At 47.6% G+C, this 25,144-nt stretch overlaps 1 protein-coding gene and 1 long non-coding RNA gene across 2 annotated transcripts in view; one reads left to right on the forward strand and one right to left on the reverse strand.

Moving 5' to 3' along the window:
* Nucleotides 1-742: 742 nt before the first annotated feature.
* Nucleotides 743-2,641, reverse strand: LOC136368326 (uncharacterized). The gene is made up of 2 exons (XR_010744828.1): nt 2,169-2,641; nt 743-825 (listed from the first exon to the last, which is right to left on the reverse strand). It is a non-coding gene; the product is annotated as an uncharacterized lncRNA (long non-coding RNA).
* A 5,439-nt stretch (nt 2,642-8,080) lies between these two features.
* ATP9A (ATPase phospholipid transporting 9A (putative)) overlaps nt 8,081-25,144 on the forward strand; it is a 46,867-nt gene continuing 29,803 nt past the window's right edge. The window contains exons 1-8 of the mRNA XM_066330958.1: nt 8,081-8,186; nt 15,459-15,603; nt 15,902-16,015; nt 17,602-17,710; nt 23,046-23,104; nt 24,025-24,076; nt 24,613-24,707; nt 25,036-25,116. Coding sequence (XP_066187055.1) covers nt 8,119-8,186; nt 15,459-15,603; nt 15,902-16,015; nt 17,602-17,710; nt 23,046-23,104; nt 24,025-24,076; nt 24,613-24,707; nt 25,036-25,116 — 723 coding nt within the window. The 5' untranslated portion in view covers nt 8,081-8,118. The remainder of the gene's footprint in view (nt 8,187-15,458; nt 15,604-15,901; nt 16,016-17,601; nt 17,711-23,045; nt 23,105-24,024; nt 24,077-24,612; nt 24,708-25,035; nt 25,117-25,144) is intronic.

Raw genomic sequence — 25,144 nt, forward strand, 5'->3', positions numbered from 1 at the left:
TTGAAAAAGAGACAGCAGATTGTCTCGTGGCCTTGGCTGATGTGCAGCAGGAGCAGGTCTGGAGCTGCTGCAGCAGGGTGAGAGCAGAGTGAGCTCGGTGTGTGCCCTGTCTGTGCTCATCAGCCTCTCCTCTCGCCCGGAGGAATTCCTCTTGGTGTTTGTCATTGCTTACTTTGCCCCTCACGCAGAGGATTTGCAGCCTCTTGCTGCTGTGTCAGTAGCATATGTGCTTGCATGAGCTAAGGTAAAACCTGGCCGGTTTAAAATGGTAAATTTGAACTTAAACTTTGCACGGCTTAAAACAAAACAAAAACAAAAACAAAAAAAAAAAAAAAAAAAAAAAAAAAAAAAAAAAAAAAACAAAAACAAAACAAAAAAACCCAAAAAACAAACAAAAAAAAACCTAAACAGGAAGAAGGTTTGCTTTACCTTAATGCATTACCTCAAGGATTCCTCTAGAGAAAGGTTTGTTTTAGCCTGTCCTCTCTGCTCAAAGCTTCCCCAAAAGTCGATGGGAACTCTGAGGAGGGAATGTGACCCTTGCAGATGTGCAGCTGTGGGCTGAGCTCAGAGGCCGGTTTGCCTTCCCACAGCTGGCAGAGGGGTTGGTAAATACAGAGTGGGGCAAAGGGTAAATGAGCACGGAGCTGGGATCAGCACAGGGGAAAGGACCTGGCTGAGGTGCCTGGACTGACAGGATGGCAGAGAGGGGCTGAAAGCACAAGAGATGAGTATTACATTGATTTTCTTTTTTTTTTTTTTTTTTTTTTTTTTTTTTTTTTTTTTTTTTTTTTTTTTTTTTTTTTTCTTTTTTTTTTTTTTTTCCTGTTGCAGGGTTGTTGCAGCCTGGAGTCAGAGAAGGTGATCATTTCTGTCTGAAAAATCCCAGTGTGGGCAGAAAGTGTCTTGTGTGATCCCAGGAGGGCTCCTGCTCACAGCTGAGGCTTTCTTGGTGCTTTTCTGTGCCTGCCTGCTGCCGGGGCTGTGCTGAGTGCTGGCCTCACGTGTTTCACTTCAGCTCACATTCACCAGTGACCTAGAAAAGCTCCTGGCACCGCACAGCCACAGCAGGACAGGGAACAGCTCAGGGGCGCAGAAAGACCCAGCAATTACACACTCCTGGAGCCTATTACCACACTGTCTTTTTTGTTATCACGGGTTCTGGTTTGTGCACTTGGAGTCCGTGGCATGGAAAGGGCCAAGGGTGTTCTCTGCAATGTTCTGAGTGGTGCTGTCTGGTTTTATGGAAGGTTTGTTTGTTAATAATGCCTGTTGTAAGTGGGTTTGTGCTGGATTTCCCAGCCACTCTCTGGCAGCATCACTCTGCTTTTACACTTCTCTATTAACTGATCTATCAGTTATAGAGGATATTTATTTATTTGTTTGTTGGTTGGTTGGTTTATTTATTGAGAATATTTGTCAGTAATAGAGAATATCTGATTGTCCCATCTCACAAAGATTCACTCCTCTGACTCAAGTGCTCCGTGCAGAGAGTGAGGTCTCAAGTCAGAAGAGAACAGGTGGATCCCATCGTGGGCTTTATTTTCCATTCTTGGTTTAGGCAAAATCCAGACATGGATGAACATTTGTGTGAGCAATCTTTCTCTCTGAAGAAAACTAACCCCCAAATCCAGTAAAATTCAGAATACTTAGTGAAGTTTAGTGCTATTTGATATTTAGTGCTATTAAATACCTACGTTTATTTATCTTGACACCAGCCCAGAGCACTGAGGGCCACCCCCGGGGATGGGGACTGCAGGAAAGGGACACAACTGAGCCCCCTGAGCTGAGCCAGAGCACCCCATTTATTGACCCATGAGAATCCAAGGGCCAGCTCCAGCAGCCACGGTGTGCTGTGAGCAGGGGGTGACACAGGAGGAATGACTGGGGGACAGAGTGACAAATAACCTGTTCTCTCAGTGCAGAAATACAGAATCAGTTCTGAAATCCTCTGTTCACCTGCAGAAATACAGAATCAGTCCTGAGATCTTCTGTTCACCTGCTCCTCCCAGATGCTGCCTGCCTTTGCAGTCCTGTGCACATGGTGACGGGGTGTTTGGAAATCCAGTTACCTGAGTTGGCTTTGCAGCCCTCCACAAGATCCACTTGGCAAAGTTTGTTTTAGAAAAAATTGTCTCCATCTAGTCTAGATGTTCAGAATGCCAAACATAACCTTTTTTTTTTTTTTTTTTTTTTTTTTTTTTTTTTTTTTTTTTTTTTTTTTTTTTTTTTTTTTTTTTTTACATGCTGTTTTGGTTTTCTTTCCCACGAAACCAGTCTGATTACTTAGGTCCTTAAAGTTCAGCACACATTCAGGTGATTTGCTGCCTCAGGGTACCTAAATTTCTGTCTGCATTAAAAGTGCTCCACCCCTCTCAAGGCCCAAAATCCAGAATTGAAAAACATCAAATTCCTTCCTGACTCATTCTTCTGTTTCCCTCTCAGTTCTTCCAGTCTTAAATGACAAAATAACTACGTTATGTAGGTTTTTTTGTTTGGCTTTTACTTTTTGTAAAAGCTGCAAACACAAAACGTGTAACAAATATTTTCGGTTTATAGCTCTACATTTTTTATCCCACTCACAGGGGGTGTAACACAAAAACAATATGGCAAGAATTGACAGGAACAGCTACAGCTAATAGCCAGATCAATCCAAGTACTAACAAAAAAAAACCCCAAATATAAAAGGCAAGTGGGAGTTTATTTGTCTAGAAAACCTTTTTCTTTCCTTCATCTCTTAAGCTGACAGCTGTCCTGGCTGAATGACAGTTTGACTATTAGGGCTTTAAAAATTAGGTGCTAAAGGGTTGTTTTCTCCTTGATCCACAACATATAATTATGCGAGGAAGAAAAAGATCCTACACAGAGGCTGCACTTCCTCAGAGCAGCGTCTGCTCTGAACCTTCATTATGAACCTCCAAACGTTTCCCTGCCCGTGGCAGTGGGAGCTTTATTGTAGTTTTCCCTGAGCGAGTGTTGATGGATTTATGGAGGGCTTCATTAAATATAGGCTTAAAGGATATCCGCTATCGCCCGCTTGTCAAAAGGCAAAAATAAAAAAACCTGTCATATCAAAGCCATGGGTGCAGCTCGGAGCTGCAGGTGTTAACAGGGCTCCATAATCTGGGAGTGTTTAACTCCCCAATTAATGGCACGGCTCTTGTCTCAGCTCAGCCCGCTCCGAGATAAATTTCCAAGACGAATGCATCCCGTGGAGGCTGAGGGCATTTGTGCAACTGTCGGAATTCTGGGGGCTGAGAATTTCAGGGTTTCTGTTCGGAAAGGCACTGGCCCTCCAGCACACACTGTGTTTGACCTGAGGCCGTGGGACAGGCTTCTAAAATTGAGTGATGGCAGTGGGATTGTGGAGTTTGGATTGTGTGATCTCACAGGGTGAAAACCACAGAATTTGGGGGTTCAGTGTGCAGTAAAATATATGAGGCACTAAGGAGGATTTAAGGCGTTGTCTAAGTCCTTCTTCTTCTTCTTCTTCTTCTTCTTCTTGGCTTCGGGTGGGTTTTTTTCTAATTGAGTGAAAAAGTCCACACTGCAGACTGTTAGTTTTTGGTTATTGGGCTAAAGGTATGAATAATTTAGGTGTTAGTTCACAACTGGACAATTTGTCCTTGGGAAGGCTTTGTAGAGACAGAGAGGCAGCCCTTTGGCACCCTGGTTAGAGGATAGCAGAGCTTACAGCTTGTGAGGCTGTAACATGGGTGAGAGTTAACAAACATCTGCATCCAAACAAGAAACTGCGACTCCCGTGTATTAATCCTGGCTTTAACAGGAAGAAAAGAAGATAAGAAATCAGCATAAATAAAATAAATAAATAAAATAAAATAAATAAAAGAAGATAAGAAACCCTGCTGATGGTTGGTGCTGTGCTGTCCCAGCTCAGGGCTCTGTTTCTCTGGATCTCTGGGCTGATATTTGGTGCTGTCCCAGCTCAGGGCTGATATTTGGTGCTGTCCCAGCTCAGGGCTGTGTTCCCTGGCTCTCAGTGTTGATATTTGGTGCTGTCCCAGCTCAGGGTGTGTTCCCTGGATCTCTGGGCTGATATTTGGTGCTGTCCCAGCTCAGGGCTGTGTTCCCTGGCTCTCAGTGTTGATATTTGGTGCTGTCCCAGCTCAGGGTGTGTTCCCTGGATCTCTGGGCTGATATTTGGTGCTGTCCCAGCTCAGGGCTGTGTTTCTCTGGATCTCTGGGCTGATATTTGGTGCTGTCCCAGCTCAGGGTGTGTTCCCTGGATCTCTGGGCTGATATTTGGTGCTGTCCCAGCTCAGGGTGTGTTCCCTGGATCTCTGGGCTGATATTTGGTGCTGTTCCAGCTCAGGGCTGTGTTCCCTGGCTCTCAGGGCTCCGTGTGTGGAGCTGAGCAGCCTTGGGGAACAGGAACAGCCTTAGGAGGTTTGCTCTGATTTTGAGGGGTTGAATGCCACAGCCCAGCCTGTTTCACTGCTGCTCGAGCAGGGGGGATGTTTCACAGCACCAAACCCACCCTTTTTCCTGTCACTGGTGGACGGGGAATTATCCCAGTGTGGGAGGCGAGTGCTCCACGTTTGCCCTTGGCAACCAAATCCCTTCTCCTGCCTTCCTCCCAAACGGGGCAGCTGCAGCCCCACGCCTGAAACAAAGCTGCCAACACCATGTGCAACGGGGCTGTGCCTCCAGACAAAGAGGGTGCACCCTGGTGTTTGTAAAACATGCACTTATGGAATCAGATAATAACAGGTACAAAGAATAATGGCACGACTCGGGCTGCCTGTGGAATTATAAACATTTTGTTCAAACTAGTCATACACCCTTGGTCTGAGCCAACTCCTCAGATGTCACAATTTTCTATGTTTTGATGCTCGTGGTTAGGGGAAAAGAATAAAACCCCTAAAAGTAGTTCCAAAATTGAGGTAATATTTCAGCTTATAAGAAGGCAAACAGGATATAATTATTATGACTTTCCTCTGTGTTCATCAGGAGAAAAAAATAGTCCTAGGCATAAAAAGCCCAATAATTTATTTAGTAGCAAAACTACAGTGGAAGAAAATTTATGGCATATTGTAATGGGTACAATTACAAAGTGAGTAATGGGTACGATTTACAAATGCATTGTCAGAGCCATGGATCCATTGTTTGAGTGGGAAACTGGCACCAGGACTTGCTCCTTGAAGGAGGACGGGCAGACCCCCAAAATACAATTTATTCACTTGTTCTTTGATCAGTGGGGCTGAGAGACCTGGGTGCATTGGAGAATCCTGGAAGGCCTCATGTGTGGGTGACAAATTGAGAGGGCAGGAGGCAAATGGGGACAAGGAGGGGACAGTGCTCTGCACCACAGAGCTGCAGGGGACAAGTGGGGGAGAAAGGCAAGAGGTAAGGCAGTAAAGGCTTCCCAAACCAGTGGGACACTCTGTGGCAGGGCCTGATGGACACAGGAATTTCTGGTTTAAGATGCACCTGCAGTTGTGTCCGTAGGCTGGGCTTTGCCAGGCTCAGCTTCCACTTGTCTTGGTGAGCCTGAACATCACCAGAGCATGGGAAACTCAGCCCATAAAACACACCCCTACTGGCAAAGCAGGTGTGCCTGTGCTGCCTGCTCGGGGAAAAGGCACTAAATCATCCCAGTCAACAGCCTGGTCCTTTCATCCAAGACTCGGTGTTAAAAATGGGGCTCAGCCTTGGGTTCGCCAATAAACCATTCCTGGGTTTGAAATGGGATTTATGATGTGCAGTGGTGAGAACTGTGACAGCATCTGATGGGCTCTCCCTCCAGGAAAGCCTCAGAGGGGGCCAAGTGGGCCAGCTCTGCTTCTAGAATAAATCACTTGGTGGGATCACAAGGAGGGATTTAAACTGCTTGTTCTGATGGTAATTTAATCATCTGAGGGGAAAAAAAAAAGTCCTGGGAGAAAACAAAACATAGATAATGATTTTAAATGATGGAAAATGTCTCAGCTCCTTTTAATTAGCAGTGGTGCAGGATGAGTTCTGGAGCTTGCAGGGCTCCTTTGTGAGCCTCAAGTTCTGTGCTTGCAAAAAACAGAGCATCAAAGCAACCCAGTGGCATCAGAAAAATACAAAATCGTTTTTATTTCACTCGATTTAACAATTCTAACTTCTCAGTCTGAGGCTGGAGGTTTTCCCTTGGGCATTCCTTCTGAACAGGAGAGTGAAAATCAAAGGCTTGCAAAGCAGGAGAGCTCGTACCTGCTGTGGGTGCTGAGATCACAAGTCAGTTCTTTCCAGCAAGGCAAATGTTATGCCAGAAATATGCCAAGGAGTGGGTCGAGTCCATTGGGCTACAGCCCCGAGATCCTCCAGAGGATTTTCTAACTAAAACTCAAAACTGTCTCTGTTGCAAGGGAGACTTGGAACGTTTGTTTTTGGTTCCTCAGACGCTGTGTGAGCCTGCAGGCTGCAGACTCCCCGTGCTCCTCCTTTGGGATTTCTGGGCTGAGTCACCTCACAGCACTCAGTGCGTCCTCCTCCCGTGTTCCCGGAGGATGGAATTGGGCAGGAATGACGTGCAGGAAGTTCAGCTGCTCCGTGGGAACGAGGGATGGCTCATCACAAAGGTCCCAGGGGCCAAAATGAGGTGCTTAAAAGAAGGATGTTTCCAAACCCAGTGCCACTTTCACATCGAAGCCAATAAAAAATAGCATTTGATAAGTTTTGTTTTAATCAAGGCTGGAGGTTCAGACTGGTATTTCAGCCTGTACAGTGTCAGGGCAGTGGGTTTGTGGCAATGGTGTGGCCACTTTTGGTCAAGTACAAGCTCCTCTTTAGCTTCTTCACTTGATCTCCTTATTAAATTATAATTTGCAGTGAATTCTAGCATCATATCCTTTCATATATATAAAAATTCAGATGTGGAATATGAATAAAAATAGAGCAAATACATTGTGTGAGCCAAAGTGTTTGTAGGAGAATGGATTTCTGTTTCTACTTCAATTGTCTCCATGAGGGGGTAAGAACATTAGACTGGGAAATAAGAAATTAAAACGTGGTATTACTTAATTGAAGTACAGCCTAAAAATCAATCCTACAAATGGTTTTTGTAATAAGACATTCCAAAGATAGCACTGGAAATATCTGTCTAAACAGTCTTTGTACTGGTGCCTGAAACTGGTGTAACTCTTCACTGTCTTGCTGAAATGTCCTCATTGCAAAATGCCGGGATGACTCTGCTTCAACTGTAAGGAGAAACATGAAATGGCAGTTGCAGGTTTTGTGCTGGTGTAACCCACGGCGTAACGAGATGCCTGAAATCGGAACCAGAAGCGCTGGAGCACTTTGTGCCTCGATCGGCAGAGCCCATCTGAGTTCGGATGCAGAAAGGGGCATCCAAAGAGAGGAGCGGCTGAAGGTGGCGGAGCAGCAGCAGCACAAACCCCAGCCCCGGGCGGTGCCGGAGGACAGCCCAGCGCCGCGGGAGGCAGAGCTCACCCAGGGCGGGGCAGATCGGGGTGGGGCAAATCTGGGTGGGGCAGATCGGGGTGGGGCAGATCGGGGTGGGGCAGATCGGGGTGGGGCAAATCTGGGTGGGGCAGATCGGGGCGGGGCAGATCAGGGTGGGGCAGATCAGGGCGGGGCAGATCGGGGCAGATTAAGGCGGGGCAGATCAGGGCGGGGCAGTTAAGGCGGGGCAGGGCTGCCCTGGCCGGTCCGGGGCGAAGCGGACCCAACCCCGCTGGACCCCGCGGAGCCGCCGGGTGCCGGGCTGGGGGTCGGGCCGGCGGAGCATCATCGGCTGCCCGGTGCCGGTGCCCGGTGCGGCTGTGCCCAGTGCCCGGTGCCCTGTGCCCGGTGCCGGTGCCCGGCGCGGCTGTGCCCTGTGCCCGGTGCCCTGTGCCCGGTGCCGGTGCCCGGCGCGGCTGTGCCCTGTGCCCGGTGCCGGTGCGGCTGTGCCCGGTGCCCCGTGCCCGGTGCCGGTGCCCGGTGCCGGTGCCGGCGCGGCTCGGAGCGGCCAGAGGCGGGGCCGGCGGTCGGGGCGGGAGCGGCACCTGCGTGCTGGGAGGCGGCGGCTCCGGGCCGGCCCCTCGGCGGTGCCGCCAGACGGCGGCGGCCGGGCTGGGCTCCGGCGGCAGCGCATCCCCCGCTCCGCTCCGCCCCGCCGCCGCGGCCATGACCGACAACATCCCGCTGCAGCCCGTGCGGCAGAAGAAGCGCATGGACAGCAAACACCGCGGAGGGTGAGGGCGGCGCCGGGGCCGCGCTGGGAGCCGGGGAGCCGGGCAGGAGGAGGAGGAGGATGAGGGGGAGGCAGGCGGGCGCTGACAGGTTGCTCCTGACGCCATTGCCGTGGCACGCCCGGCGCAGGGCAGGATCCGGCCGGGAGCGGGGACACGGGAGCGGGGACAGCCCGGGCCGGGAGCGGGGACACGGGAGCGGGGACAGCCCGGGCCGGGAGCGGGGACACGGGAGCGGGGACAGCCCGGGCCGGGAGCGGGGACAGCCCGGGCCGGGAGCGGGGACAGCCCGGGCCGGGAGCGGAGACACGGGAGCGGGGACAGGGGAGCGGGGAGCGGCCCGGCTTTCAGCGCCGGAGCTCCGAACACAGCGGGGCCGAACCGGGCCGGGCCGGGCGGGGGCCGTGTCACCATCACCGTGTCACCATCACCGTGTCACCATGACCGCCCGGGCCGGCCCCTGTTGTCACCATCCATCCCCGCTGCGGCGCTCGGCCGGGGCTGGAGAATCGCTCGGCCTTGGCTGGGGAGGAGCGCAGGAGCATCCATGGTGCGTGTGTGTAACAAAGGCCCGGCTCCCGTTAACTGTATCAGCGCAGCAATACAATATCGCCATCGTCCCTAAAGGAGACCTTGCGGTGTGTTTCTATCGCTGTTCCCACGCAGGAAGTTAAGTAAGAGAAATGGTTTTCCAATGTTCTCCCTGATGAAATGGCAGCGCTGTGCACACAGGTTGGTTTGCACACAGCAGGGCGATGTGGTATCCGAGTCAATTATCACAGCGTTTCATTCCTCCCTGGAGAATTTGGGTGGTTTAAATGTGATGTTAGCAAAATAAACCAAAATATCGCAGGCAGTTAGAACAAGGCGAAACACACACGTTTGCCTTGTTTCTTTCTGTCTTTGGCTGGTAGTTTGGGTTCAGAGCGCGGTAAGTGACATTGTTGTACATGAGATGTAGTCCTCGTTGTTAGCGTTGCTGGTGGCTGTGCTGTGGCAGCCCCAGGGCAGGGAGGGCTGTGTGCTGCAGCACTGACCCCTCTGCCTGTGTCACACGCTCGGCTGAGCCGGGGCCACAGGGTGCAGCCACCACGGCCTTGCGCTGGTGACGTGATTGAAGGGAGCCAGGAGAGGTGAAGGCCCGCGGAATTTCTCAAAGCTGCTCCAGTGGTTTCTTCTCCTGGAGTTCTCTAATCTCCAGCAAGAGCCTCTGGGGTGCTGGGATGTGGTTAGTGCTGTCTAGCAGAGGCTGCCCTCAGCTGATCCAAGCCATGGGTCACTGCCTGTGGACTCTGCCTGCTTAGCAGCCACACAGAGGATTTCCAGTGGTAGCAAAAAATTCCAGCAGCATGTGGGAAGGAAGCTTGCCTAAGGTTTTACTCACTAGCAGTTGAAATAAATTGGATCTGGGGTTTTGGTTTGGTGCAGTAATTGTTTGGGGGTGGGATTTCTCATTTATGAGGAACACTTGTTTCAGTGATGTGATCTCTTGGTGTTTGATCAAGTGATGGAGAGCAAAGCTTTGAAATGAAGCCAATCCAACCCAGTGTTATAAACCATGGGAGAAATCATCCCTGGTGTCACAGCCACAGTAGAGTCCTGGGAATCCTAAACCATAAGCAAGGCCTCCTTTCTTCTGTTCCCTCTGAGGAAAAACCCAAACAAAAGCCATCCAATTTATGTCCCTTGATTCGTATGAAAGCAGTATAAACCCCAAGATCAGCAAGTGTTGATGGGCTTCTCTTTACCACAGATGAGTTTTCAGACAGATTTTTGTTGGTGTGGTCTTCTGGATTGGGGAGCAGCTTCTTGGTCGTGAATGACTGTGTGGAAATCTTTGTTTCTGTTAAAATGAAGTGAGCAATGCCTAATTCACCTGCGGGGCAGGTGCCATCCGCCAAGGCTGTCATTCCTCTGGCACACTTTGGAAGGAAGGCAGGGAGAGCCTGGCTGGGCCATGGCTCAGACAGCTCCGTCTGTGTCCGAGAGAGCCCAGGGGAGAAGTGGCCATCTGTCCCTGGGCACAGCTTCAGCCTGCCTCTCCTCGCTCCCACCGAGGGCTGAGCTCTGAATTCCCGTGCCGTGTGCCCACAATCCAAAGGTTTTGCAGCTCTCTCTGAAGCTCTGTGCCGGGCAGGATGGCAGGACTGCTGCAGTCCGGTGGGATGGGAGCAAGCCGGAGCTTCCCAGGGCGCAGCTCTGCCAGGGATGGAGAGCTGTGAGTTCCTGGAGTGCTCCGGGTGCTCCGCTCGGCACATGACACGAGTTTTCCCCTAAATAGCTCCTGCTGTCAGCCCTCAATCCTGCGAGGTTTCTGCAGCAGCGAAGGGCTGGCTGCAGAGCTGCAGGGGGAAGGAGCAGGGAATGAGGCAGGGAAGGAGGAGCTTTACAGGAACGCTGGGTGAAGCTGTGCCATTGTGCTGCCTGTGTGCTCTGGCTCTGTTTGAAATGGCAAATTCCATTTCAGAGTCAACAGAGAGAGCCGGCAGCTCCTGCCCTGGCTGTGGGTGTGCCTTGGCACCTGCACGCCTGGGGCTGGGCTGCCTTCCTGCAGGAATTGCAGCTCTCCTGGCCCCTTCCAGAGCCATTCCCAGCTGCTCGGGAATGGTCCAGAATGTTCCACCTGCAGGTGGATAAAAAGGGTGAGGTGATGGTGCGTGGCTCTGGTTTTCTTTAGCCATGGAAGATTTGTCACCTGTTTTTGGAGCAGTGAGGGGTTGGTTTGTGTGATAAAGGTGCCAAGCACAGCCCATGGGGGTCACAGGAACAAAATCTAAGAAATGGGCTTGGTTTAGGAATGGCTGAATATGTGGATGTGCTCCAGCACTAATTTGGTAAATGCTATCTCAGTACTGCACAAACGTGGCACTTTTTTCCCCATTGGGTTTGTTTGACGTGAAAATATTTTTCATTTGGTCTTCAGACACTTCTCTGTCGCACACGCTGCATTTATAAATAAAAGCTGCTTCTTGCTGGTGGCTGTTCCCCTGGCAGCTGACAGTCAGTCTGCTGTTACTGCCCCTTACATCATCACCGGGAGCGTGTTTTTGTCAGCAAATACAGTCCCCGGTGAAGGGCAGAGCAGACCTGTTCTCAGCTCCTCCTGGTGCTTTGGGTGCCTCTGCAGACTGAGGGCAGCCTCACTTGCAGCACTGAGCTTCAGGTAGGGTTTACATCCAGAGAGATCCATTTCATTGACTGTGGCTCTGTTTGGGGATTTGTGAGTTTGTTTGCTGTTGTTGTTTTGGCCAAGTTGTGATTTAACATGTGAGTTGCACAGTGCTGTACAAGCTGCCCCCTATAAGATGTCTACTTCTGTTATTTTTTTCATGGCCTTTCTCTTAGGTGCTAATTTTTAAAGTCCATTTTTTAGCCTCACTTGCTGATTTTCTGTGCTTCAGGGGTTATTGCAGGATTGTTCTTCAGCTGCAAAATGGAGGCACATAAATTTATAGGAATGTGTTCCTAATTTTTTTATAGAAAAGTTTTTACATTACTGTTTACATTTCTGTAGTGTTGTGATTCCTATTCTTGGAAAGTGCATATTAATTTTACCAGCAGCAGTGTAAACTCTCAGCTGTTTGTCTAGACAATCTTTCCCTTTCTAGGATGCAGTCTTCAGATCTCATGATGGAAAACGTTTTATTAATCCTGCTAATGCAAATATTTCTCTGCCAGAAACTTCCTCCTGTGCCTTTGCTCTGAGCAGAGAATTTTATAGTAAAATCACCTTAAAAATAGGGGAGAGAGAAACAGCAGATCACAGATCACAATGCGAAGTTCTTGCAGGGAGGAACAAATAAAGGAACTGGGAAAAGCTGACAGCTCCAGTCCAAAGGGTTATTTATTTAATGGGCACCCAAACTAATCTGAAAACATATTTGTATGTGCTCAGAGTACTTTGTTTCTGGTGCCCATATGAATAGATTTTTCTTTTTTACATTAAGATTATTCAGTTTCCAGAGGAGAAAGGGAAAAGGAGAACTAATGATCTTCTTGATTCTTCTTCCCCAGCGAAGTTTAAGACATCACCGAAAAGTTTAAAAACAATTAAAAACGAAGGCAATTGGGAGGAGTGATAAACATCTGCCTGGAAGGATGAACACATGGTTCTGTGCTTGAGAAATGACTCTGTTCATGCCAAAAACTTCACTTTTAACTTTTTATTTCAGCAGTTCCCGGGCTGGCACTGGAGCAGGGACTGTGAGATAACCTTGCTGCCAGCGCAGCTTTGGGGCTGGGTCACTCTGTGCCGAGCACAGGAGGAGAAAACACAACCCCAGGGCAGCTGAGGGTTAAATACCAGCGCTGGGAGCCTTCAGAACAAAAACCTTGGAGCGTTTCTGGGCTAAAAGTCATTCTTTGCTGTCAGGATTTTCAGCTGTGATGTCAGGGAATTCCTGAGTGCTGAGGAACCTCCCCAGTTGGAGGGTTGCGACACGGGGCTCTCGGTGCTGGCTGTAGTATTCTGTTCCTGGGTCAGTGTTTAATTAAACACTCTGCACAACCATCAGGCTGTGGAGGAGACTCCCAGCAGAAATGCTGAATATTCTTCACTCGGCCACCAATGCTCCTTTATATCCTGATATTTGCCTTCCAAACTTGTTAGGCAGGAAGTTTTCCTTTTGTTTGTCTGATGAGGTTTTCAGTTTGCTTTCCTTGTGATTCAGGAGGCTGCAAAAAGTGACTCCAGCCAGGCAGGGATTTCACAAACTTGTTTTTTTTGGTTGGTGGTGGTGGTGTTTGGTTTTTTTGGGTTTCTTTTTATTTTGTTTTGTTTTTTTGTTTGTTTTTTTTCTTTGTTTTGTTTTGTTTTTTGTTTTGTTTTGTGTTGTTTTGTTGGTTTTTTGTTGTGTTTTGTTTTTTTTTATTTTTTTTTTTTACTCAGCAGATTCTTCCATGCCCTTTCTTGCTTATTGGAAAATAATTTTTTTCATTTATTTATTTATTTTTATTTATTTATTAAAAAAATGCATAATTTTCAGGTTATTTCTCAAAGCCTGTAGCAGCACAGCATTTGCAGATTACCATCCTCAGGACAAGTTTGTTTGTGGTGGAAATGCGACAAGGGGTCACCCCGTTGTAAATATTATGGTTTAGGTGTGGGGTATTTTGGGTGTCGAGTACCATCCCTGCGAGAGGCCCAACGTGAAAAATCAACACGGGTAAATGGTTTCAGATGTCTGATGGCCAGAGGGACTGCTTGTTCCTCACTGCAAAACACATTGTGATGAAACAGGGTGTGTGGACACCAGATTTGCTCCCTTGGGTAAAACTTCTTTTTGGAGCCTTTTCTCCTTTGTGAAAGAGGAAAACACTTTTTTATCTCTTTTTTTTTTTTTTTTTTCTTTCCCCTGCAGAGCATATCTATATTCTGTTAGAATCCAAATCCCACTATTTCTGCTATTTTTGATTCAAATGTATTTGGGGTGCAAGTGGTTATTTGTCTTAGGGCTTCACCTGCAAACACAAAAGGAAACTGCAATTAAAAGGTGTCCAGCTCATTAAATACATTTTTGTAGTAGAGCTTCTTTATCTGAGTGTATTACACCAATTTTGCTCTTTGTCTGGTCTTGGTAACCAACTGGCTTTCAATGTGATTTTATACATAAATGTGGGGGGAAAGAATCTACTCGTTAGGGTTTTTTATAACAAGCAAAAATAGTTTGTAGAAGTGACAAAAATTGAGAGTTTCAGGGGCAAGCATCACTTTTTGAAGTGGTTCTATTTAGGATATTTATATTAATTGTGGTTGTATGGCACTACCTGGGGAGTGGTTGGAGCAGGAAATCCACTTAGAAAAGTTACAAATGCTAAAACATTTAAAGCTAATAATAATAATATAATAATAATAACTAATTATTAAAATACACATTAAAATATAAAAATGAAAATATATTAAACAATAATAATAAATAAATAAAGTTAGTAATAATAATAATAATAATAAAAGTTAAAACAGGGACTGTCCCTCTGCAGAGGTCAGCAGGCATGGGGCAGCCGTGGTGCTGCAAGTCTGCAGGAAATCAGAAATCTCTGATATTTACCTGAACATTAAACATCTCCAGTTCTTTCATCCCAGAGATTTGATTTGGGTGTTCAGTGCTCTCCTTGGAGCTGGAGTGGAGGGTTTGATGTGGCCTGGAGCTGGAGGATTTCTGGGGCACTGTGCAGGAGATGTATTTCCTGATTCCACTGCTGTGTGGGTGCTGGGCACTGCTCTGCTGTCCCCTCAGCATTTTGGCCTCAAAGCCTGAGAGAAGAAGGAAAAATAAAAAAAGGAGGAAGAAAAGCTTCTTGTTCAGAAGAAAACCACCTTCCCTGTGCTTGGGTGGCATCTGTGCACTTAGGCTCAGCTTGTTCTTGGCACACACTGGAGAAAATCCACCTTCTTCACGAGATAAAATAATGTCCCAGTCATTTGGTTAAGCAAAAGTGCTTTTGTGTAGCTTTAAGGGTCTGTAAGAAATCGTTTTTCCAGTCAGGAGTGAAGGGCTGTGCCTGCTCAGGGAGCATCACATGGTGACACCTCTGGATTTCTGGAAACAATCCCGAGTTTTGGTCCCTGTCTGTACTCAGGGAACTGACTTAACTGATAACACTTCTTTCTATTTGCAGCCAGCAGAGCTTGAAATGTTAAAAATTAAGTTCTTTGTAGGTAACCACCTTCTGTGTGGTGAGTTGTGAACTCTGCTCAGTGCACTGCATGTGTCCTCTGGCAAGACAGGGGCTGCCAGGGTGTTTTGTGTTCTTCCTTCTGTGGTTATTTCTTTGTTAGCTGTGCATTGAACTGCACTTTTGGGATACAGAATGCTGGATTCAAGAGCAAATCTTTGTGGTCCACTCTGGAAGGATGTTTTGTGAGAGCTCTGAAGCTTTTGGTGATGAGTCTGGCTGCTGCTGGCTCTCCTAAAAGTCAGTGAAATTCCGTTCTTGAAGGCACAAAGGCGTTGGGAAGAGACTGGGAAAGCAGCAGTGACAACAGGAAAATGCCCTTTTTGGGGCCTGGGAGGTGATTTTGAGCAGAGAGGTGCAGAAGGGATGGCTGATACATTTTTGAATCTTCCCTGAAGGACCTGACCTCGGTTTGATTCCTACAAATCCTTCAGTCAGGATCTGTAACGTGGGGCAGGGTTCTTCTCTTCAGTGACACTCCTGTGAGCAGAGGGCTGCTGGTGGCCTCAGTGCCAGGCTGAGGGTGCTGCGGGGGGTGTGCGTGACCCCGAGAAGTGTGACAGAAACGAACAAATGAGTTAATTTGCGGTCCCTGTGCAGGTGCTGCGAGTGTTTGAGATGCTGTGGGAGGAGAGAGCCGAGGCCTCGCACTGTGTGGCTCGGTCACCCCGAGAAGAGAGACCAGAGGTACCCTCGCAATGTCATCAACAACCAGAAGTACAACTTCTTCACCTTCCTCCCTGGGGTAAGCCTGGCTGGAGCTGCTTGTCCTCCTCCCACCCCAAAGCTTTCCCTGTTTTTCAGTGGGTTTTGGGGGAGGTAAGGGCAGAACCTGGAGCTGGAGGGGTTGGGTTTGGTGGAGTTCATGCCAAGGCTGCCTCAGGGCAGACACAGAACTGTCCTGAGTGTCCAGGACTGCTTTAAACCTGCCCCAAGTCAGCATCTGGTCACCGGGAGAGCATGCAGAAATGTGTCTGGTGGTTAATTCAACACGCATAACATCCTCCCTCCTCTTTTTGTCTGCTTTTTTTTTTTTTTTGCAGGTGTTGTTTAACCAGTTCAAATACTTCTTCAACCTTTATTTCTTGCTCTTGGCCTGCTCTCAGTTCGTGGTTGAGATGAGGCTTGGTGCACTTTACACGTACTGGGTTCCTCTGGTAGGTCACTCGAGGTTTATTTATCCAGGGAAGTTTCGGTGTGTGACAAAATTTCTTGTGCTGCCTTTTCTGTGGGGTGTAAATTTGCACCTTAAATCACATTTTTAACTTGCTTCCTGTGCTGTGCATATTCTGGGGTTTAGACTTTGAGTGCAGTGAGATCCCTGGTAAAAGCCAGGAAGAACTGAAGGGGCAGCTTTGGGACACTGTTAAAATTAAAATTAAAATTCTATTTATTTTAAAGCCCAGACCTCCATGAATTCTCTCTCAAATGCTGTATTGCGTTTGCTGTGTGAATCTCCTGCTGGTTTCATAGGATCCTGTCCTGTAAATTCAGTAACTCAAATATACATGAGCACAGAGGATGTTTCTCTCTGTTGTACAGGCAGTTGTGACTGGTCTGGGCCAGGTGAGCCCTTAGAAAGCAGGAGAAGGGAATTCTTTGTTCGTGACTGCTGCCAATAGCAGTGCTGGGCCTGGAGTGACACAGGAGATGACACAGTCAGTTGGAACATGTGGGAATATTTTGGGGTGATTATTTGAAGGGCCTTCAAGCAGCTGAAACCTAAGCTGAAAATAGCTGCTGCTTTTTTTTTAGTTTTGCTTTGGAAAGCAGATAGGGATCTCTAAGTAAATGAATGAATACATTTCATTACTACATTAATCAATTAGATCACAGATATAGATGTATGAGAACACAAGTTGTGTTCTTTTTACAACCCGAGTTGTAAAAAGTTCATTTTCTGTGATGCGTGAGGAGTGTTTTAACTGTTCAGTGAGTCTGAGCTGAAGTCTCTGGTAAGACACAACTCTGTGATAGCAAACCCATAAAGAATTGGTTTGCATTAATTGGTTTTTTATGTAGTGAAGGATGTGATGTGGGCGTTTCCTCATGGCAAGAGGAAATGAAACGACTGCTCATGTGCACAGAAAAGTAGGACTGAAGCCCTCATCAGGCAAACATGTCATTATACCATGAGTAGTGCACATAAATATCCTTGGAGTGTTGTTGTGTAGGTGGAGTGTCTGTGTGCACACACATGAAGGCATGTCCATTCTCTCTTATCTCTGTATATAAAAAGGGGGTTAGACACATTTCTGGATAAGTTTCTGCACAAATTAATCACCCAGATGGGTTGTGCTGGTTTCAGTGGCTCTGAGGGGGTGAGCACTGAGGTTTGAGGGATCCTGCCTTAGCCTGAACTTCTCCCTTTTAGTTAACTCAGCGGTGAGGTGAAACATGATAATGGCGCTTACATTCTTCAGGTGAACTTTACAAAGGTTTTCTAGGGGATAGACTTGACAAAGATCCGCTGGGGGGATTACCTTGACACAGATGTGCTTGGGGAAAGCCTGCTGATAAAACTGGGAGGTTTCTTAAGCCACAAGTCTGCTTTAAAGCAGCTGGTGTGTGTTTGGCACATGGGGCTGTGCCGAGCAGCGCATCTCCCTGCACTGATTCAGATGGGACGAGGAGATGCAGATTGCTGGCCTTGGCACTGATAACTATTGCTGTTATTGGAGGCAGATGTGACTCTCTTCCCTGACCTTTCCCTGCCTGCTGTTTCCCCCCGTGCTGCTGGCAGGGGTTTGTGCTGGCTGTCACCGTCATCCGCGAGGCGGCCGAGGAGATCCGCTGCTACATCAGGGACAAGGAAGTGAACTCGCAGATCTACAGCAAGCTCACAGCCAGAGGTCGGCTCCATGGCTCCGGAATCCAGCCCTGCTGACAGCCAGAGCCAGAGTTCAGGGCTGGGAGGGGGCTCTGGGCTCCCAGGCACGTGGCTTTGTGGCCACGCTGCTGCTCTGGGCTCCGGGTGGCTGCTCCTGGGTGGCTCCACTGCAGGTTCTGGGGCAGGGTGGGCTGTGGTGGGGAAAAGGGACCCTAAAGATTGTCCAGTGTCACCCCAGAGCCCTGGGCTCTGTGTGGCTGCTCCTGGGCGGCTCCACTGCAGGCTCTGGGGCAGGGTGGGCTGTGGTGGGGAAAAGGGACCCTAAAGATTGTCCAATGTCACCCCAGAGCCCTGGGCTCTGTGTGGCTGCTCCTGGGTGGCTCCACTGCAGGCTCTGGGGCAGGGTGGGCTGTGGTGGGGAAAAGGGACCCTAAAGATTGTCCAATGTCACCCCAGAGCCCTGGGCTCTGTGTGGCTGCTCCTGGGTGGCTCCTCAGCAGGCTCGGGGGGAGGTTGGGCTTTGCTGAGGGATTTATGGCATGGTCTGGGTGGGAAGGGACCCTAAATCCCATCCAGTGACACTCCATCCGTGGGCAGGGACACCTCCCACTGTCCCAGGCTGCTCCAAGCTCCATCCAGCCTGGCCTTGGATACTTCCAGGGATCCAGGGGCAGCCACAGCTGCTCTGGGAATTCCATCCCAGGGTCCCCTCACCCCAAGAAGACACTAAAAAAGAGCCTAAAAAGGCTGTGAGGTGTATATTTGTCAGCAGGAAATGATCGATCCAGCTCCTCAGGATGAGCTCCTGCATTTTCTGCCTCCTCTCAGCCTCCTCTCTGGTCTGTGTGAGCCCAGCCTGGGGCTCAGCTGAGCCTGACCCTGCTCTGGCCATTGTTTCCAGCTGGGCTGGACCTAACAAAGACATTTAAATTCTCGTTTGAGCAACCCAGTGCTGCCTCACTATGGAGCTACTCCTAATACCATCACAAAGATGGTGAGGCCAGGGTTTTGTTTTAAAAAGGGAACAAACTGAATCTGAGCAAATTTTGGTTCTTTTCCCTTTCCAGTGTCTTAGTTATAAAAGTTGATCCCCCTGAATTAAGATGCAGTGGTGTAGGTGTAGTAAAAATACGCTGCATTTGTAGGAGTAAAGCTGCTTTTCAAATGTAATTGCTCAAGGCTGGATGGATTTCACAAGCCAGGAGTTATGAGGCATCTCCAAACTGGGGAGTTTGAGTTTCTGAATATTAAATCCCCTTTTAATAACGTGTTCTTACTACAACACTTAAAATGCTTGGCAACCAACAAAAGCCTCATCTAAGAGGGGTGTACTACATCTATTTAAAGATATAAAAGAGTTGCCTTCTGGATTCTATTCAGTGATCTATAAGGGGCCTGACCTCTCTTTTAGTTCTTTTCATATTGCTATTACGTTTCCCATGAATGATTTCCCTCCCCCCAGTCCTTTAACTTTTCTAATTTTGTGAAAGAAGCCAAGGAGGATTGGCAGCTGGGCACTAGCTGCAGATCCCAGGCCACTGTATTTACCATGAATTTTGTGCAGAAACAGGAATGAGAATCTGTAATATAGTTTAGAGGAGGAAAAAAGCCCCGTAGAATATTGTTTATGATTGTTACATGGTTTGGGGAGAAAAGTAATTTTCTGTCCCTCACTGAATCTCAGTACTGAATTTTTTGGGGGAGCTGATCATCTCCTTTTCCACTGGTGAAAACCTCAGCACCTCTGGGAATCACCTGGGAGCAGGGAAGGGCCTGGTGAGGCTGGGGGTGGAAATTTGGGGGTTGATTTATCTCACCCCTTTGACAGTCAGAGGAAGGAGCTGGGTTTTTCAGGGAGAGTGTCAGCAGCTCAGGAACAGCAAATATCCAAATAAAATTGGGACAGCTGACCTGAGGAGTGAATTTTCAGTGTAGTTGACTTTTTACAGGCTGTTTCTTTTTTTGCTGCTGCTGTTGGACAGCCCAGGTCCTGCTGCAGGGGTTTGGCACAGCCCTGTGCTGAGACCTAATGACAAAAAACCTCCACCCTAAACCTTTTTTTTTAATCTTTTTACCCAGATGATCCATTTATATTCCAAAACGATGAAACCAGCGGATTTCTGGAAAGCATTTTATTTCAGTGGAAAGCTCTGCATTTAAAGGAGAGTTGTTTGGATTGTTATATATATAAAAAAAAAAAAATCAAATTTCAATCCCCTATTCATAAAGCCACAAGCCTCCCTGTGTTCAGGGGTCTGTGTTCTGATCTGTTTGATGGAAAGCTCGAACTGTGCTTGCAAATTCCTGGCTTGTTTTTCTTCTGCTGCAGCCCCCCTCCCTGGGTAACGCTGCATAATAGAGAGAAACTCCACAGAAAAGTGGGAAGGGACCTCCTACTGAGGGGTGCTACTTAAGATACAGATCATTGGCATTTACCAGCCATAAAAAAACCAATATTTTCCCAAACTCTGCGAGTTCTGCTCCACAGCATAAGGCTACAGAAGCCACAAGTTTGGTGCAGAACGTCAAACAAACCCACCCCTCCCCTTCTTTTTTTTTTTTTTTATTTTTTTGAGATGCATTTAATTTGTTTTAGTAAACCTCTGGCTTAATCTTTAACTCCAAACTGAGTGTTTGGATCTGTGCTTCAGTGCAGCTTTGCAGATCTGTTGTGAATTTTTGACTCTCAGGGCAAAAAGGGGCATCTTTTCTGACTAATATATTTATGACTTGAAATGATCTGCTTGCTGGTCCGTCCATCATGCTGCAGATTTGGTGATAATTTCAAAGACCAGAGCTTAAATTGGACCCAACTGTTTGGATTGGGTTATGTTTATTTTCTTGTCTTAAAAAAAGATAACTCGGGATACAGCAGAGAATGAAACAAACACCAGACAAATTTTTAACAACAGATTTTTTGGAACGAGAGATCAAGACTAGTTCCTTTTGAAAAGTGACAAACACCAACTTCTGTTCTGATGAGCTTAAGGAAGTACAAACTAAAACTGATACAAATGCTAAATAAACCTGTGTGTCTTTAGAGGGGACGTTTTTAGTCGCACTCAGACAAACAGGGGTTTATCATTACAAAAATACTTCAATAGCCGAGCAATAGTGAGAAGTGGAACAGTTGCGCTATTAGCTGCTTTCAAAGAGGCATGAGAAAACATCTGATGCTTAGGTGGCAGTTTCCCCACGGAAAGAAAAAGGGAATTACAGAATTCCCAAGATCCAAATGAAACCAATTCAAGTAAGTTGCTTGATGGGAGCCCCGAGTCAAAGGAAACATCTGGTCCTGGGCTGCCGCGGCAGGACGTGCGGTGCACACTCAGGGATGTCACCCACGGGGGCCAGCCAGGCTGCAGAAGCACAATTAGCTGCCTAAAAAAGGGCACCTCGTTTATCCAGCAGTTATAAAAATGTGCTGTTTACAAAGGTGCCCCCTTTGTTTCACCCTCCAGCAGCTGAGGTTGGGAGGGTTGGTGGACCACACAGATCTGCTCCAGCTGCTTTGGGTTTCCTCATATCGGAAAATTTTCGAAGCGGATGATGCTGTTTGCAGAATAATAATCCCCAAAGCTTTTTATGTGTGTAATGATAGGAAATCATCACCTTGCAGCTTGGTCCAGGCATTAATTCTTTTTGTGCAGAGTGATTTTTTTTACCTCGTTAAGGAAAACCTTACAGCAGTGAGTTTGCCTGAAGCCTGGAAGTAGAGCTGCTTCTACTGACAGTCACCAGATAAATCCTTGTGATCTTTAAGAGAATACAGAAAATATGGTTAAACAAATCCACAGCTTTCCTGCACTTTGGGTCAGGAATGGCTGTGCCTGTGTGGGGAGAGCACATGGGGCTTTTTTTTACCCCCCCCTTTCCTTTGCACAGGAGAATATTCAAAAGCACTTTTTGTTGTTTCGTGAATAACCGTATTAAAAGGGGAGGAAGAGATGTTATCTGTCAGACCCTTTTAGTGTCATAGTACCTAACTTTGTATAGCCCATACACAAGACTGCCAGGGATGCTTTTTTTGATCCTCTTGGAGTGCAGCTTTTCTTTTCAAGCCCCAGCGTAATGGACTCTTAATCCCCAGTTCGCTTCCTGCCCCGGCAGAGATGTCTTTAGCCCAGCATTCATTCTGTTTACCTTTTTTTTTTTTTAAAACAACAACAACAAAAAAAACCTAAAAAAAAAAACCCAAAAAACCCTCACAAGGCCAACTCCAGAATCCATGAAAGACCTATGAGATATTTGTGAAATGGGCCATGACTGCTTATAATTTGTAGGAATAATTACAGCGTGCAAGGAAGTCTGCGTTTATTAGCGGCAGTGATGAAGCATGTTGTTAAGCACACAGTGTGTCACCAAAGCAGCAGGCTGCCCCCAGCCCAGAATGGCTTTCATTGTTAATTTGGAGCAGAAACACTGAAGCATATCCTGAGAAGGATGCTAATGAAGGGACTGCCAGTAGTAAAATCCCGGTGACCTTTGTGCTTTGTGCTAATTTCTGTTCCCCCCGTCCCTTGCCCCCTGAGCTGCTATCTGCCCAGTGAGCCCGTGAATTTTGAGGTACAGTAGGAGTGTTGTCCTCGCTGGGGTGAGCTCCACGTGCCTCCCCCACTTCCACTCAAATCACAGCAGATTAAAGAGGCTTTTGTTGAAATGTAACAGGCACGGAGAGGCAGGGTTCAAATTAACTGATTATAAATCACTGGTTAGTCTGAGAAGCCAACTCTCGAGCTGGCTAATGATTTGAAATTACTAGCCAATTGTTAAATTAATCCCCTGTTTTAAAGCAACTGGGAGATGTTTGCCAGCTGCAGAGGAATAAATATTTAGGCGGTTTTTGCAGGACCTGTTCTCTGCTGGTTTGGCCGGTCCTGCAAGAGGCAGAGGAGAGGTGGCAGAGCTGAGCCACATCCTGGGGCTGCCCAGGGGAGGAAATGAGCCTGGATTTGGGATGGATCCATTGTACTTTCAGCTTCCAGGCCTTGGCTTGAGCTTGACGTTTTCAGGCACCTGAGGAAAAGGAGCTGGATTTGATGGTTCCCTGCTGGAACTTTCTGGTCTTGCTCTGTCATCTGCCTGATGCTGAAAGCGTTTTTGAATTCCTGAGGTCCGCAGTGCAAACAGGAGTTGAAGGAGTTGTTTCAGAGTTATGATTAGGGAGTGGCTGGGGCTTTTTGGGAAACCTAGCCCTCAGTGGGAACAGTGGGCTCAGGAATTCCCTACAGAGCAGCACTGCCCATCCCTGTGGTGGGAACATTGCCCATTTTTGCCCCCTGGTGCAGAGGAAGGAAGGGAGCAGCACTCAGCACCCCAAACCTGCCCTGCTCTAACACCAGCACCTTTCCCTGCAGGGACTGTCAAGGTGAAGAGCTCTAACATACAAGTGGGTGACCTCATCATTGTGGAAAAGGTTTGTCTTTGCATTCGTCTTTCCTCTGTAAGGAACTTTTATTTTTGCAGCACTATAAAAAATGACATCTTTTGAATTCCCGCTTACTTTACCACAGGCTTAGAATATCAGGTGTTGAACACAAGTTAAAATATTTAATCACTTTACAGGCTTCTCCCACTCACCAATAACATAATTATCTCCACAAATGAGGGCAGATCTGTAGGTGTGCATCTATAACCTCATTTTTTACTTACACTGTAGCAAGATAAAGAGCTTCCCTCTCCTTTCTGTGACTGTTGGACCCAGGTTAAATACCTGGACCAAATGCAGCATCCAGGTGTTTCTTTTGGTATAAGCATTGCAGTTTTGGGAGACCCAGTGATCCATTTGTGGGTACTGGTATATTCAGGTATATTTCCTCTTGTGTAAAACTTTTAATTAATTTTTTTTTGTTTTTTTTTTTTTTTGTTTTTTTTTTTTTTTTTTGTTTTTTTTTTTTTGTTTTTTTTTTAATCCACTGATTTTATGTTTTTCCCACCCACTCTCTGCAAGCAGCTGTGACCTCTAAAACCATTAGTATGAAAATACCGAGCACAAAAAGAGAAACTTGGTAGCTGCAGATTCCAGATAGAACCTTTCTGCTAACATGAGGCTCCTTGAAAGGAAACCAGCACTAGTTTAAGATTTCTTCATCCTTCTAGAATTACTCTCCAGCCCTTTTGTAAACCTAACCCTCAGGTCTGGTCAGTGGGAGCTGGCACCAGTTATTATCCTGTGCTCGGAATTCTGCAGGGAAGCGAGTTCAGGATTGAAAGCAAACTGAGTCCCCAGCTCCAGGCTGACAAAGGAATCCTCTTTGTGCCTCTGCTGCTCTGGGGAAGGTGCTGCACACGCCAGCAGGGCAGGCTGCACAATAATGGCCTTTCTTCTCCCCCCAGAACCAGAGGGTCCCTGCTGACATGATCTTCCTGAGGACGTCGGAGAAGAATGGTGAACATCTGGAACCAATTGTCAAAATAGCCATTAACCTTTCACTGGTTGTTTGGAGAAAATTATCTTTTGGAAATGGGAGAGAAATAGATAATAGTAAAAATTGAGAGAGAGGGGGAACTGGAGTGGTTTTATGGACCACCGCTTCTCAAGATGTTATATTCCAGTTTTGTTTGCTGATCAAAGAACGTAGGGGTTGAGTCCAGGGTGAATGAGTCTGGTTGCATTTTAGATATATTTACTTACTGTTCAGACTTGTTTTGTTGAGTGCGGGATAAGGAAATGTTTGATCAGAAGGATTAGGAAACAGATTAATGGGAACATTTCAAGTGTCTTAAAAAGTACAGCACAGAGAATTCTGGCCTGGTGGAAGGAGAGGAATGTGGTGCGTCCTTCCAGTATTAACTGATGTGAGTCAGACACTGTTCCCGGAGAAAGAGGGATAGGATATCTGAGAGGGGAAGCCGTGCCATGAGCTACCTGTGGCTGTGCCTGGGGCAGAGGTGGAGGGTCCCTGACTCTGTTCCCATCCCCAGGCTCCTGCTTCCTCCGCACGGACCAGCTGGACGGGGAGACGGACTGGAAGCTGCGCCTGCCCGTCACCTGCACCCAGCGCCTGCCCACGGCCTCTGTAAGCTCCTGCTGCACATCCTGTGCTGGGGAACTCTGTCTGGGCCTTCCCTGACAGCCTGTGCCTGCTGCAGTCCTGTTTGCAGGCTGCAGTTGCCTTGCTGGGGCACAGAGACCTGGTGAAATTCCCAGGAGTGTCTCAGGAGATGCCCTCAGTGCGCTGCTGCCCCTGGTGTGTTTGCAGTGGGACCCTTGGGCTGCAGTAGGCACCACGATAAGGCCATTCTAAATCGTGCTGAGTAGCTCTGGGTGAAGTATTCTGATGAAGCTTTTGTACATTATTCAGGTGTGTCTGTCTGGTAGGACTGATGGATGTGTCTCTTTGGTAGGACCTGCTGCAAATCCGCTCCTACGTCTACGCAGAGGAGCCCAACATTGACATCCACAACTTCGTGGGCACCTTCACCAGGGTGAGTCTGCTGGGCTTGGACTCAACCA

The sequence above is a fragment of the Sylvia atricapilla genome, chromosome 16, assembly GCF_009819655.1.
Source record: "Sylvia atricapilla isolate bSylAtr1 chromosome 16, bSylAtr1.pri, whole genome shotgun sequence".
Lineage (NCBI taxonomy): Eukaryota > Metazoa > Chordata > Aves > Passeriformes > Sylviidae > Sylvia > Sylvia atricapilla.